General features: G+C 33.9%; 8 protein-coding genes and 4 pseudogenes across 12 annotated transcripts, besides 1 other annotated feature; 4 read left to right on the forward strand and 8 right to left on the reverse strand.

Annotated features, from left to right (window-relative positions):
- Nucleotides 1-15,530: part of a mobile genetic element that runs on past the window's edge.
- TVAGG3_0753400 lies at nt 1,708-2,940 on the forward strand (annotated as a pseudogene). Its single transcript has one exon. A coding segment is annotated over exon 1 (1,233 nt).
- On the forward strand, nt 2,976-3,394 carry TVAGG3_0753410 (annotated as a pseudogene). The gene has a single exon. A coding segment is annotated over exon 1 (419 nt).
- On the reverse strand, nt 3,411-3,866 carry TVAGG3_0753420 (uncharacterized protein; the record flags this gene model as incomplete). The annotated part of the gene is made up of 1 exon (XM_051245334.1): nt 3,411-3,866. The coding sequence occupies one exon, from the start codon at nt 3,864-3,866 to the stop codon at nt 3,411-3,413; it is 456 nt and encodes a 151-aa protein (XP_051091921.1).
- On the forward strand, nt 3,903-4,778 carry TVAGG3_0753430 (protein of unknown function, DUF4106 family; the record flags this gene model as incomplete). Its single annotated transcript, XM_051245335.1, has 1 exon — nt 3,903-4,778. The coding sequence occupies one exon, from the start codon at nt 3,903-3,905 to the stop codon at nt 4,776-4,778; it is 876 nt and encodes a 291-aa protein (XP_051091922.1).
- Nucleotides 5,400-5,855, reverse strand: TVAGG3_0753440 (uncharacterized protein; the record flags this gene model as incomplete). The annotated part of the gene is made up of 1 exon (XM_051245336.1): nt 5,400-5,855. The coding sequence occupies one exon, from the start codon at nt 5,853-5,855 to the stop codon at nt 5,400-5,402; it is 456 nt and encodes a 151-aa protein (XP_051091923.1).
- TVAGG3_0753450 (organellar and viral DNA polymerase type B) lies at nt 8,012-8,740 on the reverse strand (the record flags this gene model as incomplete). Its single annotated transcript, XM_051245337.1, has 1 exon — nt 8,012-8,740. One exon carries the CDS (start codon nt 8,738-8,740, stop codon nt 8,012-8,014), a length of 729 nt encoding a protein of 242 aa, XP_051091924.1.
- Nucleotides 10,097-10,333, reverse strand: TVAGG3_0753460 (uncharacterized protein; the record flags this gene model as incomplete). The annotated part of the gene is made up of 1 exon (XM_051245338.1): nt 10,097-10,333. One exon carries the CDS (start codon nt 10,331-10,333, stop codon nt 10,097-10,099), a length of 237 nt encoding a protein of 78 aa, XP_051091925.1.
- Nucleotides 12,226-12,808, reverse strand: TVAGG3_0753470 (annotated as a pseudogene). The gene has a single exon. A coding segment is annotated over exon 1 (583 nt).
- Nucleotides 12,828-12,985, reverse strand: TVAGG3_0753480 (annotated as a pseudogene). Its single transcript has one exon. A coding segment is annotated over exon 1 (158 nt).
- Nucleotides 15,531-16,292: 762 nt separating the features above from the next.
- On the forward strand, nt 16,293-16,616 carry TVAGG3_0753490 (uncharacterized protein; the record flags this gene model as incomplete). The annotated part of the gene is made up of 1 exon (XM_051245339.1): nt 16,293-16,616. One exon carries the CDS (start codon nt 16,293-16,295, stop codon nt 16,614-16,616), a length of 324 nt encoding a protein of 107 aa, XP_051091926.1.
- A 4-nt stretch (nt 16,617-16,620) lies between these two features.
- TVAGG3_0753500 (serine threonine-protein phosphatase family) lies at nt 16,621-16,863 on the reverse strand (the record flags this gene model as incomplete). The annotated part of the gene is made up of 1 exon (XM_051245340.1): nt 16,621-16,863. One exon carries the CDS (start codon nt 16,861-16,863, stop codon nt 16,621-16,623), a length of 243 nt encoding a protein of 80 aa, XP_051091927.1.
- An 18-nt stretch (nt 16,864-16,881) lies between these two features.
- Nucleotides 16,882-17,244, reverse strand: TVAGG3_0753510 (uncharacterized protein; the record flags this gene model as incomplete). Its single annotated transcript, XM_051245341.1, has 1 exon — nt 16,882-17,244. The coding sequence occupies one exon, from the start codon at nt 17,242-17,244 to the stop codon at nt 16,882-16,884; it is 363 nt and encodes a 120-aa protein (XP_051091928.1).
- Between the last annotated feature and the right edge of the window lie 256 nt (nt 17,245-17,500).

Genomic DNA, 17,500 nt, shown 5'->3' on the forward strand with positions numbered 1-17,500 from the left:
GTACGCAGTTTTGACATAAAATTGTATTATAAACTTACTTTAGAAATATCTGTAAGTTTTGAAGTTATATTTTTGTCTGCTTCAAGAACTTTCACCATTTCAGTTATACCAACTTTCTTTGCTTTATGAAAATATTTTGGTTCAGCAAAGACTGCTATTCTATAACATTTACCATTGTTTGTATAAAGAACTATTCTGTCAATGTATTTGTATTGTTTGTGTGTGTAAACTTTGTTCTGCTTCAATTCGAAGAGATACTCGAATACGTCCATCTTTTTATTCTAAGTAAAATGTCATTTCCGAAAAATAGAAGCGTAAGTGTTTCAAAAGGTTTAATGGCGGTGGCAGATGTGAAGTTAAATTCACCAACTCAAACAAACAGTCAAAGTGTTATTGTCAATGTCAAAGACAGAGATGTTGAAGTGGGGAAACCATACGAAGACGAAGATGGTATAGCAATTGTTCCTGTAAAAAAGAACAACCAACATATCCTGAAGTTAGCAGAGACTTAAGTTCTGTTGCAGATATTCGAAACGACTACCAACAACTTAAAGACAAACTTAAAACTCAGGAGAAGATTTGTCAAGCTTTAGGTCTAATGTTAAACTTGGTCGAACACAACCCTGTAAAAGTGAACTCATATGTCATCGCACCTCATGAAATTTTGAAAGAACTATTGAAACTTTTGACAGAGGCAGACGATATAAACATCAAAGAAATAGAACCCGACATTGCTTGCTGTGGTGTTTCATATAATGTCATTGACAAGATATACGTTATGAAAGGAGGTGAAACGTTGAACTTAAAGTATAGTTTCCCAGACGTCATAAAAAATATTTGACGACCACAACATTTCATTAAAATTTATTTGCTAAGTAAATGGCAGAAGACATAGTGGTTTATACTATTACGACTAAAAACCCTGAGTCATATAATTCTATAACAACAAACTTACAAAGTCCTCAAGGACGATATTGTAAACTAACTTTAAACACAATGACGACTAAAGCTTGTTTTGCTCTTTTGACACCAGAAGATTTTATTGTTGTGAATGGTAAAAAATACTCCTTTGAAGATACTTACTCAGATATACCACCAACAGGTTTTGTTGACTTATTTAATACTTTAAGGACGAGTGTAACATGTGCTGCAACTAGAGCAGGTTTCATTATGTTTGGATGTCCGACTGAGTTTACTATAAACAATATGAGCTATAATACAAAACTTATATCTGGTTTTTACTACCAACAGTTTCCTATAACAGGAAAAGGTGTCATACAAGGAATGTCTGTTCCATTGACTTTAAGCACACCTATTTTATATATTGTTTCAAACTTAGGTTCAAAGTGTTATTCGAATGTCGACAGAAACTACTATGACCAAAAGATACTTATGCGTATAAATAACACATTCTCTGCTGGTTTGCCTATTGTTCATTCGAATGCAGAATTTTCAACCTTAGTGAACTCAAACACTTTGGCAAGTATAACGTTGACATTAGTTGACGCAAACTTTGTTCCTGTAAAACTTCTATGTCCTATGTATTTGTCAATGACGGCAGAAAGTTTCGAATTGGAAGATGCAACTGGTGAAAGTATTGTATTACAAGAACAACTTCAACAACAAATAGCTCAAGAACAACAAATGCAACAAATGGAACAACAAAGTCAAGAATAAAAAAATAATATTTTTTTTATTTTTATAAAAATGTACAGAATAGATGTTTCAGATTTTTATGACTTCCAAGCCTTCAGAAATATGTGTCCATTTCGAGACTATAACAAAGCAGTCGAGAATTTGAAACGTTTAGTCATTTATGTCGACTCTGCCCCAGAATGTTATGTTATGAAAGAATGGGATGTTGTCTTTAACAAACCAAGAGCAACAATAGTTTCAGAACAAGAATGTAGACAGAAACTTAAGAAAATAAAAGTTGTACAAGTTGGCATGAAGATGTTAGATGCTTGGGATATCTTATTGTCAAAGTTAGAAGATTTTTCAGTTCGTGTATAAAGTTCTATACACCTTCTCCAAACTTCTATTCTATCTTCACTGGATATAAATACGAACAAGTAGAATGGAAAGAAAATGTTATAGAAGCTTGGTTAGACCATGTCAAAGAAATTATATGCAATGGAAACGAAAAGGTTTATGAGTATATCTTATGTTGGTTTGCAAACATCTTACAACATCCAAGTGCTAAAAATGAAACTGCTCTCATTATAATTGGAAAACAAGGAACTGGTAAGAACACATTCTTTACAGATATCTTATGCAAACTGTTAGAGGGCTATTCGAACCCTAATATGACAAACTTAGAAAACATCTGCGGTAAATTTAACTCCTCAATAGAGAATATGAAACTTATAGTATGTAACGAACTTCAAAGTATAGATAACAAAAGTTTTGAACTCAGATGCTTTGAAGAGTCTTATAACAGACAAAGTTGGAGTTGTTGAAAGAAAATATAAAGACCAAAGAGTTTGTGAAAATGTTGCAAATTTCATTATGGTTTCAAACAATGCTGTTCCGATGAAGTTAGAAAGTTCTGACAGAAGATATGTAGTTGTCAGAACGTCAGATTCTCATATGCAAGATACAGAATATTTTGACGACTTAGCAGAAACTTTGACATCTGACTTTTACAACCACTTGTTCTCATATTTTATGACATTAGATATTTCTAAGTTCAATCCAAGACAAATTCCACATACCGAAGAGAGACAAACATTGTTAGAAGCAAACAAGAGTGTATATGAACTGTTCATAGATGAGACTAACTTTGAGTGTTTAGATGAAAGGTCATTGTACGACTCGTATAAACAATATTGTCAAGAGTATGGTTATATGACAGCTTCTAAACGTACATTCTTGGCAAACGTCAAAAGTCTTTTAGATGTTCAGAATGGTGTATATACAAAGAAAAATTTTTATGAGTAAATTTAAAAAAAATATTTTTTTATCCGATAGAAAAGATGACGAAATATATTTCAGTAAACAAGTACATGTCAGGACTTAAAGAAGAACTAGACCCATTCACATATTTGAATGTTTACTTCTACCATTTTGAAAGTCTTCATTCAGCAAAGTTTGGAACATCGAACCAGTTAAGTTTGCTATTGTGACTAAAAATGGTGCGAAATTTGAAGACTTAGACATAGAAGGTTTGTTAGCAGTCAAAGAAAGTTTTGACAGAAGGTTTTCAAACCTTAAAGAAGGCAAAGCATACAAACTTGTTATACCTTATGAACCAAAGAAAGCAGACGACTATGAATATTATGAGTCTAAAGTTGTAGAAGTTCAAGGTAAATTGGGTAAAAAGATTTTAGAGTCTAAGCCAGTGTTTGCTCCTAAAGAGGAAGAGAACATTGACATTGACCCAGAAATGTTCTAAAAATAAAATTTTATTTTTACATGTCATATCTCACCTTCTCTGGAACTGGCTCTGGTTCAGGTTCTTTCTTCTCTTCTACTTTTTTCTCTTTCTTTCCTTTCTTCTTCTTTTCTGGTGGTGAGACGTCAAATTTCTCCGAACCATATTTCTGTAAAAGTTCTTTGTCCTTTAATAGCTCTTCTATTTTGTTTTCTATTTCATCTTCAAGAACAGCGCATGTGTCTTCTTTGCATTCTAAGAACTTTTGTTGGACTTCATCTTTCCAAGAGGCGTCATCTCTGTCAACAAGTCTGTCATTGACAAATTTTAAGACTTCTCTGCTTAATGTTTTATGGTTCTTGTCATATTCCCAGAAACAGAACTTTAGAACAAATTCACCTTTCTTGTTTACACTATGTAAGATTTTATGGTCGACAGATGTTTTGCTGTCAAAAAGTTTGTCTCGAATATAGATAGCGAAATCGCTAGACATTTTCTAAAAGATAAAAATTTTAATTTTTCTAAAAATATGTTAGAAAAAAAGTTTGCTGACATTGACAAGAAATTTGAGAATGTTTTAAACAAGAACAAGAGGAAGTTAGAAAATGCTCAGATAAAACCTATACATGACAAGTTCTTATTTGCTCAGAATGGTATAACAGGTCTAATCGCACCACCTGGGTCTGGTAAGACTTTCACTTATCTTAAAATGGCTGCACAACAACAAGAACTAGATGAGAAGAACCCATTCTATGAGTTAGTTGTTATTTGTAGTACTTCTGGTCAATTTGACCAAACCGTCAATTCGTTCAAAGATATTATAAAGAAGTCTAAGTTAGTATGTATAAAGGATACTGAGTTGTTAGATTGGATAAAGAAGTACCAAAGAAGAGTTTTGAAGTACAATGCTATAAATGAGTATATAAATTCGAAGTTTAAAGACCCAAATGAGGAAATGCAGAGAATATTAGAGAAGAAACACTTCAGAAACAAACAGAAAGAGATAGAATACATTTCGAAGAAATTGCAATCTTACGATTGGAAGACTTACCCTCATAGGTGTCTTCTTATCTTAGATGATTTCGCCTCTCATCCTTTGTTAAAGAATAGAGAACAAGATATGTGTCGAATTCTTAAGAAGCTCAGACACTTTAACATCTCAGTTGTCATTTGTGTACAGACAGCAAAGAGTTTAAGTAAGGATGTTAAAAGAATACTTACTGACATTATACTTTTCCCTGGATTGTCCGAAGACGATTTCATGGAACTTATGAAAGAGTCCATGGCAGGTAAGTTTGACAGACATGAACTATGGGAGAAGTACAAAGTCATACAAGACCCTCATACTTCTTTCAGAATTCATATCTACGCAAACAAAGTTCAAATTGTAAAAAGTCAAGCGTAAAAATGTAAGTGTTTTAGTCTTAGTCTGTTGTGGTGCTGGGGCTGTCGGTTCTTCTGGCTTTGGAATGGACTCGGTTGGTGGTACGTCGGACATTGTCTTGAAACAATAAAAGACTTGTCTTGAAAAAGTAAAAGACTTGTCTTGAAACAATAAAAGACTTGTCTTGAAAAAGTAAAAGACTTGTCTTGAAAAAGTAAAAGACTTGTCTTGAAAAAGTAAAAGACTTGTCTTGAAAAAGTAAAAGACTTGTCTTGAAAAAGTGAAAGACTTGTCTTGAAAAAGTACGGGTATCGTCTGAAATCAAGACCACTGTTCTCAAATTTGAGAACTTTACACCAAAAAATTTCTTGAAAAATAACGGGTCTTGTCTTGAAAAAGTAAAAGACTTGTCTTGAAAAAGTAAAAGACTTGTCTTGAAAAAGTAAAAGACTTGTCTTGAAAAAGTAAAAGACTTGTCTTGAAAAAGTAAAAGACTTGTCTTGAAACAATAAAAGACTTGTCTTGAAAAAGTAAAAGACTTGTCTTGAAACAATGACCGACATAGACCCAGCAGATGAGGCAATTTACCTTATAGAGCTACCTGAGCCATCTGAAGTCAAGCTTGAAAAATAAAGAGTTCATCTACTCTACTTGTTTGAAGTTGTCAAAATACTCTGTTATTTTTTCCTTTAACAATGGCAAATCTTCTTTGAATGTAAGTATTGTACAACCTTTAATATCATAGTGTGTTTGAGGTAACGTATCTTGAACTATTTGTTTCACATCTTCATTTGGTGTCATTGAAATCGGTAAGTTTTCGCGATAGAACCAATTTCTGTCAGATTTGTAAATCTTAGCAAGGTCGTAAAAGCTTTTGTTGTTTCTTCTGACTAAATGCAACATAACCATATCTCTGTCTTCTTCATTTTCCATCTCTTCAGTATAAATCATATACTTATAGTTCTTTTCCTTTCCTTTTGGTACCGAACGTGGTATTCTTTTCTGAAGGCTTTTGTCTTTTGCTTCAATGACTTCATCTTTTGCTTGAAGTTTCTTTTCCATCTCTTCACGTTCTTGTCTATGAATTTCATCTAACATCATGAAAATATAACAAGCATAACGAGGTGAAGCCCACATTGCTACGGCATTTACTAAAAGTCTATGTACATACCAGCCTCTCAAACCAGGAGCCAAATTCTTGCGATTTTCGTACGGAATCTCTACCCTCGGTTTTCCGAGGGTAGCAAACATATGAGGAAATTCTTCTAAAAGTTCTTTTGTCTGTTGGTTTTCAAACCAATGATATGCTTGCTTTGTAGAACGAAGAGCATTCAAAATACTTTGCATTTGGTACATATCGTCTTTGACTGAACGAATGAGACGTAACTGTTTGTTATATTGTATGTACTCGTATTCTTCATTTATAGCTTCATGGACTATAACTGTTGTTGTGTTCTCTGTTGTTGTGTTCTCTGTTGTTGACATATCTGTCCTTACATACAAAATAAAAAAATAAATAAAAATAAAACTAACTTTATTTTTTCTATCTTAAGGAAATTCATGATTTTTGGTCATTTTTCAGCAAAAATATATTTTAGGTGAAGAGGTGAAGCCCACATTGCAACAGCATTTACAAGAAGTCTATGTACATAATATCCTCTCAAACCATTTGGCAAATTTTTACGATTTTCATGAGTTTTAGGCGACCCAGATAAAAGTCGGGCTCGCTGTGCTTCGCTCAAAAGTTCTTGTGTGCTTTGGTTTTTGAACCAATCGTCTGTATGTTTGGTATCTGGTGCAAAACATGCTGTCAAAATACTTTGCATTTGGTACATATCGTCTTTGACTGAACGAATGAGACGGAGTTGTTTGTTAAACTGTATGTACTCATATTCTTCATTTATAGCTTCATGGACTATAACTGTTGTTGTGTTCTCTGTTGTTGACATATCTGTCCTTACATACAAAATAAAAAAATAAATAAAAATAAAACTAACTTTATTTTTTCTGTCTTTCACAAAAGACCAAAAATAAACGCTTTACATGTATTTTTCAGCAACTTCGTCAAATAATTTTATAGCTTTATTTATCTCATCTACTTCAAACGTTTCCTTACCTTTTATGGGAGCACCATACATTTTCTCAAACTTTTCAAGTAGTTCTGTTTCTGCAGCTCTCATATCGTTAACGAACACAACCTTGACTCTATTGACTATACTGTCATATCTTTGAGTTATATTATATGTTCTTCCTATCTATATCTCTTTGTATTGAAGTCCTTCGGTTTCTGAACGATGTAAAGTAAGCCTTCACTGCAACGTTCTGAGTCGAATGAACCATATGTTATGAAGTTATATCCAACAACAGGGTCTAACCATAACAAAACTATTGGTATAAGACTTTTGTCTATAAGATATGCTGTAGTTCCATAGAATCTTACCGATATCATAAGCTCAGGATTTCTTGTCAAAATTTTCTGAGTAGAAGCAATTCTAACCCAGTCCTTCGGTCTCTTTCCAGATGGAGAGAAAATGTCTGACAAAGAATATTTGTTGTATTTCTTTGAGTATCTTACGTTTAAATCACCTATTCTAACCAATTTGGTGTCATTGTCTATCTTTCTAACTGTTTCAAACTCATTGTTTGACATTTCTGTTCTTACATACAAAATAAAAAAAATATTTTATAAAAAACTAACTTTATTTTTTCTATCTTAAGGAAATTCATGATTTTCATAGAGTTTTGGCGACCAGGATTTCTTACCTACTCGCTGTTCTTCACTGATTTTCATGAGTTTTATGCAAGACCGAAAAAAAACGGTCTAGAGAAATTTCATGATTTTCATAGAGTTTTGGCGACTAAGGTTTCTTACCTACTCGCTGTTCTTCACTGTTTTCGTACGGAATCTCTTCTCTCAGTTTTCCGAGGGAAGCAAGCATATGCCATTTTACTCAGATTTTTGGTCATTTTTCAGCAAAAATATATTTTATGTTAGAATGTTAGATCTAACATGTTTTCTAACATGTTTTCTAACATGGTCTAAAACATACAAAACTCATGAAATTTCATACGGAATTCAGTAAAAATAATGTTTATGTTAGAATGTTAGATCTAACATGTTTTCTAACACGTTTTCTAACATGGTCTAAAACACACAAAACTCATGAAATTTCATACGGAATTCAGTAAAAATAATGTTTATGTTAGCATGTTAGATCTAACATGTTTTCTAACACGTTTTCTAACATAACTATTTACAAGCGTTTTACATGGTATATGTTGCGATGGTTCATGACTCTAAACAATTTTGTAGCTTCTATTTCTTCTGTCAGTACATCGAATGTTTTAACAATGCCGAAGGTTTCTTTATATTTCTTCTTGACATCTGAAAGAAGGAAATCGTCAGCTGTTGGATAGTTTTTGTTCAGAAATGTCAACATGTCCATTTTATCTTCTGCTGGTTTCTCTACTTCTTTCTTTAAGTCTGCATAGTCGTTTCTCATTCTTTCTATCTCTTTGACGGAGTAGTTATATTTCCTCATTGCTGCCTTACATTTAGAACATTGCGGGTTCATTTTTGCGTTATATTCTGAAACCTTACCTGCTAAAACAACTAAGGCGTCAATGGTTTTCTTCATCTCGAACATAGCGGGTCTTATTTGTTCGTTCCATACTTTGCCTCTTCTATCTTTATCTCTTATTTCCCAAACACATTTTGCAACTAATGAAACAAAGTTGTCGTAGGTCTTAAATTCTTCGGATTTGTAAAGGTCAGAGATGTTCTTATATACCATGTCGCAATCTTTGTCCATAACCTTATGGTTGCAATGAAATCCTAGAAACTCATAGTTTACCTTTCGTATGAACTTCTTTATTTCTACTGAGTCAGTCAGTCCGACTTCTATTTCATCGAATTCTGGAATAGTGAGTTTTTGTTGTTGGATTTCAGGTAGTTTAGGCAAATGGTCGATGAGGTCCTGCATGTCGTAAAGATACTGTTCATTTGTTTCATCTTTCGCACTACAGTCTAAATTACTTGTTAAAAGTTCTTGCTTTATCTTCTGGATTTTTGTTTCAAAAGTATATGAAGAAGGAATGAAGCTTTTCATCTCTACCAACATTGACGTAGGATTCATGACTAAAGAGTTTGGTGAAGTTGTTGCTAACATGTTCTTACAATAAAAATAAAAAAATATTTTTTTAAAAAAACTAACTTTATTTTTTATGTTTTTTGTGAAAGTGTCAAAATTCATGAATTTCGAGAGTTTTCTACGATGTTAGAAAACGTGTTAGAAAACATGTTAGATCTAACATTCTAACATAAACATTATTTTTGGGTCTTTTACGCTCATTACGAAGAAGTCTTGACAAAACATTTACGAAGAAGTCTTGACAAAACATTTACGAAGAAGTCTTGACAAAACATGTACGAAGAAGTCTTGACAAAACATTTACGAAGAAGTTTCGACAAATTCAAGAGTTTTAGACCATGTTAGAAAACATGTTAGAAAACATGTTAGATCTAACATTCTAACATAAACATTATTTTTGCTGAATTCTGTATAAAACTCATGAGTTTTCTACGATGTTAGAAAACATGTTAGAAAAGAGGTTAGATATACCCATCTACCCTAAAATATATTTTTGTCGAAAAAAATGGTTCATTTACTCACAATATTTTTGTACAAAACGACCCCAAACTTTTAACCTCTCTTCTGCAGCTTCAAATGCTATCTTAGCGAGTTCATATTCTCTAAATTCTCTCTTTAAATCTTCTTGTTCCCATTGGTCTAGTTCGTATGGACAATCTCTATAACCAGAACATATCTCACGTTCATGTTCTATTTGTTTTTCATGCATTTTTCTAACTTCTTCTTCGAACAAAGGTTTTGCATTCTCTACTGTATCTTCAAGTTCTTCTTCATCTAATTTCTCATGAACTTTCTTGTCTATGGAGTCCAGAATTTTTCCAACTGCTATGCAATATTTTGGAGAAGCCCACATTGCTATATAGTTTACAAGTCTTGGGTCTACATACATTCCTCTAACCTGTTTGATTTCATCAGGAATTCCTGCATGAATTTTGTATAAAAAGCAACCCGCGGGTTGGTATATTCTTCACAAAATGTTTGTTTTGAGGTCGAGCCACTTTTGGCTCCACCGTATTCTTTCAACCAAAACTCAAGAATTTCCCGCATGAATTTTGTATAAAAACCAACCGTCTGAATTCAGACGGTTGCTATATTCTTCACAAAATGTTTACGTTTAGTTTACGAAGAAGTCATGACAAATTCATGAGGTGAGAAAACAGGTGAAAAAAGAGGTGAGATGTCACCTCTTCACCTAAAATATATTTTTACTGAATTTAGCAACAACTTTCTCTCAATTGGAGCTGTAGCATACTCTTTGCGTAAGCGGTTCAGACCTTCTTCGAACTCTTGGTCTCTCTTCGATTTGGATTGAGGTGGAAATTGGTAGTAATTTGGTGGAGGGACTTGCTGGAACTGAGGTGCAGGGGCTGGTGCTTTAGGTTCCTCTGGTTTGGGAATGGGCTCGGTTGGTGGGACGTCGGACATCTGTTTGTGGCTTAACCGTCGGACCACAACGATAAAAATCTCTGCTCCTAGCAGTACTGCTACTGACAGTAGCAGTACTTTTACTGACAGTAGCAGTACTTTTTCTGACAGTAGCAGTACTTTTACTGACAGTAGCAGTACTTTTACTGACAGTAGCAGTACTTTATCGTCGAAAACCCTCTCAAATTTTCCTTTTTACTGCTAGTAGCAGTACTTTTACTGCTCGTAGCAGTACTTTCTGACAGTAGCAGTACTTTTACTGACAGTAGCAGTACTTTTTTCTGACAGTAGCAGTACTTTTACTGACAGTAGCAGTACTTTTACTGACAGTAGCAGTACTTTTACTGACAGTAGCAGTACTGCTAGTAGCAGAGATTTTTATCGTCCAACTTTACAAATGTAAACTTATATCGTTCTATTTTCTTCACTAGGGTCTAACACCAAAGTAACCTATTACATGAAATTTCACTGCATAAAAGGAAAAAACTTGCGCGAATCGGGATTTGAACCGAGGTCTTCGACGCCTGTAGCGAGGTAGCCCATACCACTGAGCTATGAGCCGCTTGCATATTTTTAAGTAAAATATAGTATATTTGTCATACAGTGAAGGATGACCAAACTTAAAAAAAATAAAGTTAGTTTTATTTTTTTCTATCTTAAGGAAATTCATGAAAATTCAAGAGGTTAGAAAAGAGGTTAGAAAACAGGTTAGATCTAACCTTCTACCCTAAACATTATTTTTCAATACTTTTTCAGCACTTTTCCCTAGTTATATATGAAAGACAATTCGAGATAAAAGTCATAGTACAATGGAATAATATGTTGCACACCATTTGTTGTGAACCAAACTTGAAAGTCAGAGAAACTGTTACTAGGTGGTTCGTAGAATTTAGAAGCAAAGTCATAAAAGTCCTTACCAATACATAGAAAACTATTGTTGCTTGAACTGAAACTTGCATGACACATAACATTTTGAGGGTCAAACACGTTTCTATAAACTGTCAAATCTGTATGCTCGGGATGAAATTTCTTCATCTGAAATAGTCCTACCAGTATTTGTAAAGATATAGTCTAACGGTTTTGTATCTGCTACTTTTGTTCTTTGTTTTTCAACCTGAAGCATTTAATATATGTAAAAATATATTGCTTTTAAAAAATGTTTTAAAATGGTATGCCATATAGCTTCTTGAATTTGTTAAGATATAGTCTAATGTATTTTCCATCTGTATCTCTAGCGTTTACATAAGCATAGCCCGCCTTAGTAAAACATACTTGTAATTTCCTATAGTTTACGCCGGTATAAAAGTAGAAAGAGTCTTGTTCTTCGCTATAGTAGTAAAACTCAAACGTATGCTTGCCATAGTCTGTAATTTCAATTGTTTCATCTTCTAGTTCGTCGACAAATTCGAATACAATATCTCGAAATTTGCTTTTGTTCTTATTGTTTTCAGAACGAGTGACCCAACGTAAGTTTTCAAGTCTATTGTCGTTTCTTATACGGTTTATATGGTCTACAAAAGGTAGATTGTTAGGGTTCGGTATAAAATGAGTTGCAATGACAACATGTTTAAGATAGTGTTTTCCACCCATCTTCATAACAGCATATCCGTTATTTCGCTCCCATTCGCTTAAAACTCTTTTTGTCTTTTTGTTTCTGACTTCAAATGACTCACAACAGTGAATTTCATATTTCTCATCTAACAAACAAGTTTTCCAACAGTCTTTTCCGACAGACTCAGCGTACATTTCAAATAAAATAAAAAAATATTTTTTTAAAAAATGTTTTATTTCATGCAATGTTTTACTTCTCATCTAACAAACAAGTTTCCCAACAGTCTGTTCCAACAAACTCAGCGTACATTTCAAATAAAAATAAAAAAATATTTTTTTCTTTACTTTACATAACCGCCTGCTGCCATAAGTCTTTGACGCCAACCCATACCAGCTAATGAAGGTTGACTTGGTTTAGTTCCAATACTAAACTTTGGTTTTGGTTTATCTTCAGTTTTTGGTTTTTCTTCTTCTATCGGTTTTTCGTCACTTTTCGGTTCCTCTGACTTTACCCCACCTGCAGGTATGGTTGTGTCGTCAACATCTTCATAAATATCATATGCCATTTGTTTTTGTTTTCCTTTCAACTTTTTGTGTTTGTTGTAAAGTTTAGAATATTTCGACTCTAAGTCAATGAGATGTTCTATAATGAACTGTTGGTCAGTGAAGTAAACTTTTCCATCTGTTGTCTCGAAAGCTCCTTCAGACTTCAATATTTTATTTGTGAGAGTCTGTTTCTTTTTTGAGATACTAGCCGTTCCATTTCTATGAAAAGTGACTTTATAGTTAGGGTTTGTATTCCAGACCTTGCACCTTCTATTATTGAATTTTCTCTTCATCTGTAAGTTCTTTGACAGGTTTTGACAATGGTTCTGAACTTTTTGTTTGTGGTGTCAAATCTACCGTTTCAACTTCTTCGGTCATTTCATCTCAGTAAAAAATTTTAGTTTGGTTTGTTTTCAAACTGGTTGTTTAGGTTTTTAAGTCGGTCTAAAACTTCTTGAGGTATAGGAAGAACTTGACAAACACACGTGGTTGTGTAACTGCTGGAAGCCGACAAATCCATCTTGAGCCCATTTGTCTCAATGCTGTATTGTTCATTTCATCTCAGTAAAAAAATTTTACATTCCCCAAGTTTGAAGCGGTTGAGGTTGGTTGTTGTTTACCCATTGTTGTGCATGGTTATATCCTCTGTTAAAGAATCTTTCACCTTGGTCCATGTAGTGCCCTGCTTGGTTATAGTAGTCATTTGCTTTGTTATAGTAGTTTCCTGCTTGTCTTCCTACATTGTCCATCCATCCTTGAACTTTTCCTCTTGTTTCAGGATTTGGAATAAGATTTGCTGCATCTCGTGCTACATCCCAACCTTTCTGTACAGTTTGTATAATAGGTTGTGCTTTCTCTTTAAGTATACCTAATGTACTCAAAATCTTCCTTCCAACTCCAAATACACCTCTGGCTATTGTTCCCACTGCGGGTAAAAATCTGGATGCAACTCCTGCTAATGCGCCAAATAAACCCATTTCTTATGGGTTAAAAATGACGAATTCAAACAAGGACCCCTATGTTTCTAAGGCAACAAAGAAAGCACTCATGGTAAAAATCTTTAGTTCAACACCAAATGCTTGGTTTATGGATATCTTGGAAAACATTCCGAGGTATAGAGAAGATGGACCACCATACTGGCTAATATTTGTTGGTCAAAACACAAGATACTGTGAAGCCATACCATTACAGTCCAAAAATATTTTAGATGTGAAAACTGCTTTGACAATATTCGTTGACAAATACCATCCAACAAAACTGACATCTGACTGTGAAAGTTCTTTCAAATCAGATGATGTAAAAATATCTGCGTTCAAAAAATGTAAACCAATATTTCATTGTCGACCAAAACCATTCTGCTCTTGGTGTCATTGACAGTTGTATAAAAATCTTAAGAGACTTAAACCAGCCACAAGGTGGTGAAGCAAATGAAATGTCATATGACGACAAATATAGACACTTCTCCATGGCAAAGATGAGACAAGTTTTAAATATTTACAATAACCGTAAACAAAAAGGTTTGGGAAACCACTCCCCCGAAGAAATGAAAAACAACCCTGACTTAGAGAAAGACTATATATTTAATAGTTTAGTCAAAAGAGACAAACAAGAAAGAATGCCAGGCTTCAAACTTCAGAAAGGTGACAAAGTAAAAATAGAAATACCTAAACGCGACCCATATGAAAATACTATTGACTATGACAACAATGGGAACTCGACAGGTACTCACATTCGTGTTCGTAAAAATAGAAGAAAGTATACAAGAGAATATTATGATTTTAGGCAAACATGGCAAAATGTACACACTGCAAGCAGAAGATAAAACTACTATTGTCAGACCTCGTTTCAAACTTGTCAAAGTTCAAGGTGGTATACTTTCAAAGACAGTTCCTAACAAATATAAGACAACTCCTGACGAATATGCTAAAGAAGTTGAAAATGACGACTAAGCAATTCTATACCATGCGTAAACTGTCATGTAAGGTGGCATGTAGTCTTTACTTTGTCCCGTTGTTTGCGTATACCCTGAAACGAAATGTGTATGGTCTCCTCCTACCTCAGTGTTATCCAAGTAACAATTTATAGCAAACTGAACGTTGTCTTTAACATCATATCCTTTACCTTTTGTCATTCCTGTCCAATCCCAATATTTATGCCTATGCCCACCTTCTCGAGATGTAGTTAAACTTACGTAGTGACTGTGCGCAGGTAAATTTGCACCTGAAATCGTTTTACTTCCACCTGTTTCCTTTGAAGAGTTTGCACAATACAAAAACCTGTCGACTATTTGAGTCCAAGTTCCAAAACCAAGTACTGTTTCTGGTCTGGTAGAGTTCATTGACGTATAAATAGAACCTATAGGATATACTGTTTGAAGTATTTCAATCTTTAATGTTTGAAGCTCTGTTTTGTCAGCTTTTTTATCATATAAATCTTGAGCAGTGAATTTAACTTTTTTTTCATCCTTCATGACATAAACATCTTTACATCTAATGTCTTTATCCGATGTTAAACCTTCTGGAAAGTTAGGAGGTTTAAAATATAATCCACCCCCACCAGTTTCTTCAATCGTTCCTAAAATACTTTCTATACCAACAGTTGAGAAGAAGCTATGTGTATGTCCAACGTCACTTTTCCTGTTTAAGGTTTCTTGTAAGTTTGTAATATTTGCAATGGTATGTGTATGTCCAACGTCACTTTTCCTGTTTAAGGTTTCTTGTAAGTTTGTAATATTTGCAATGGTATGTGTATGGTTCTTATCCGCTTTAAGGTCTAAACATCCTGAAACCCACCCTGTATTGGCTTTACCTTCTAAAATCTTCGATGTCCGTTCATTATACCATTCAACCCTTTCTTTAATTTCATTGTCTTTTTCATCCACATATTCCTTATCTGCCTTCTTCACTAACCCACTAGCCAGATATGCTAACTCATCGTCAACATACTCTTTGTCAGCTTTCTTTTCAACATCCTCTTTTGTTGCATATGTTGCATCTGCTCTGTCATGTTCTTCTTGAACTTTTTCAATGACATACTCTTTGTCAGCTTTGTTGTCAATATCTGCTTTCAAAAGAAGTTCATCTATAGGTTTCTCGTTTAAAGTTCTTTTTGTTGGATTTATACAAACAGTATGGTTCTTACTGTCTTGAAACAGAAACTCGTCTGTCAATGGGTTTATCGTCAGTTTTAAGTTTCCTTCTTTCAATGACTCAGATATCTTAGAATAGTTTGAAAAGTTTGTTGTGTTCTTATTTAGAGCTTGCATAATGAGTTGTCGGTTGTGTTGTATTTCTCTCATGGAAGCAATATCTTTCGACATTTTTATTCTAGATAAAATATGCTTCCAATAGAAAAAGAAAATTCAAGAGTTGCTACAACTAAACCATTAGATGAACTTTTTACTAATGTCGGTCAAAAGTTTGAGACAGAGACCGTAAAGCATGAAGGCTATCGTTTTGACTACCCATTAAGATGGTTAAGAGACCCATCCGTCACAAAAGCTGTTGGCTTTCGTAGAATGAAGTTTGTGTCTGTAGAAGATAAAAGTTTTCCATTTATTGTAAGGTTTCATATAGATTATATATCTGAAGGGAAACGAAAAATGTGGGAAGAAATTGAGCTAATACAAGTTGACCTTTCATCTTCTCTACAGACTGCGTTAAAAAATATAGAAGATAAAATAAATTCATGTTATGCAAAATATGCTGATGAATATGCAAATACCGAGAGCACACTTTATGTGAGAATTGTATATGACAAACAAAATTCACAAGTGTCATTTCAAATCTACGAAGACAATCCAAAGAAAGACGAACAAATATATACAGAATTCACTGCAATGTCATGGTATTATTTGCAAAGAATGTTAAATCAGAAAGTCGAACTTCCTTTAGCAAATATTTACAGTCGATATGCAAGAGATGAACCATATTTATTTAAAGATGTTTTCGACCCAGCTGCTATTATTGTTCATGCTTCATTTTCTGGCGCCCAAAACTCTTTCTTATGCTTGGCAAATGACTTTTACGAAAAACCTACAAAGTTATACGAACCACCAAGTGGAAGTATTTCAGACTTTCAAGTATGGTTTACTACAGATGGAAGAAAAAGAATAATTCCATTATACCATGCGTTTTACTTAGAACTTAGTTTCATATACAACTACTATCGAACGGTAAAAATATAATTTTTTAATACGGTTGAGGTGTTGGATTTGGTTGCCAACTAGACTGTGGTGCAGGTTCAGGCTGTTGTATAACAGGAGCTTGTTCTTCTGGTTCAGGGTCTTTAGGTATAATACCAACAAACTGACCTACTCTTTTACCAATATTTTTGACTCCGTTCCAAATTCCTCTTCCTACGGTTTTTATTCCATTCCATATACCTCTTCCAACATTTCGAAAGAAGTTTCCTATCTTACTGAAGAAACCCATTTTACTATATGTAAAAATCTAATGTCCGCCTAGTCTCTTACGTTTCCTGTTGAGTTCCATAGCATTCTTTAACTGGAGCTCATACATTCTGTTTCTCCTCTGGTAGAAAACATATTCTGGGTCAACTCCTGTGTTCGCGTCATCTGCATAAAGTTGTTTATATCCCACTTCAGGGTTTGTATAAAACTCTTTCCATCTCATATTTGCATACCATGGTGGCAAACCTAACGCAGCGTCATTTGACATGGCAGTTTGCATTTGTACATCTGTTGGCACTTGACCATAGTTTGCCATTGCAGTTTGTATTCTAACTTCATTTGGAATATTCTCTGGGTTTGGTTGTCCAGGTTGCTGTGCATTCGCTAAGTTCTGTGCGTCCATTTAATATTAGATAAAAATATCTCTTACGAGTACATATACTGAACATTTGCAGGCATTGGTTCATCTTCATATTCTCTGTACTTTTCTGCCACGTCAAAGAAATAAATGACACAATGGAAAAAACCTAAAACAAGTAGTCCTATTTCAAACCACATTTACTTACTAGTAAAATTTCTTTGTTATGACACTTTCTCCGATTTATAGGACCTCTCTCATATTCTATCTTGTCATATATAAACTCATAGTCATGTATGTC

This window comes from Trichomonas vaginalis, chromosome III (assembly GCF_026262505.1).
Source record: "Trichomonas vaginalis G3 chromosome III, whole genome shotgun sequence".
NCBI classification, from domain to species: domain Eukaryota; phylum Parabasalia; order Trichomonadida; family Trichomonadidae; genus Trichomonas; species Trichomonas vaginalis.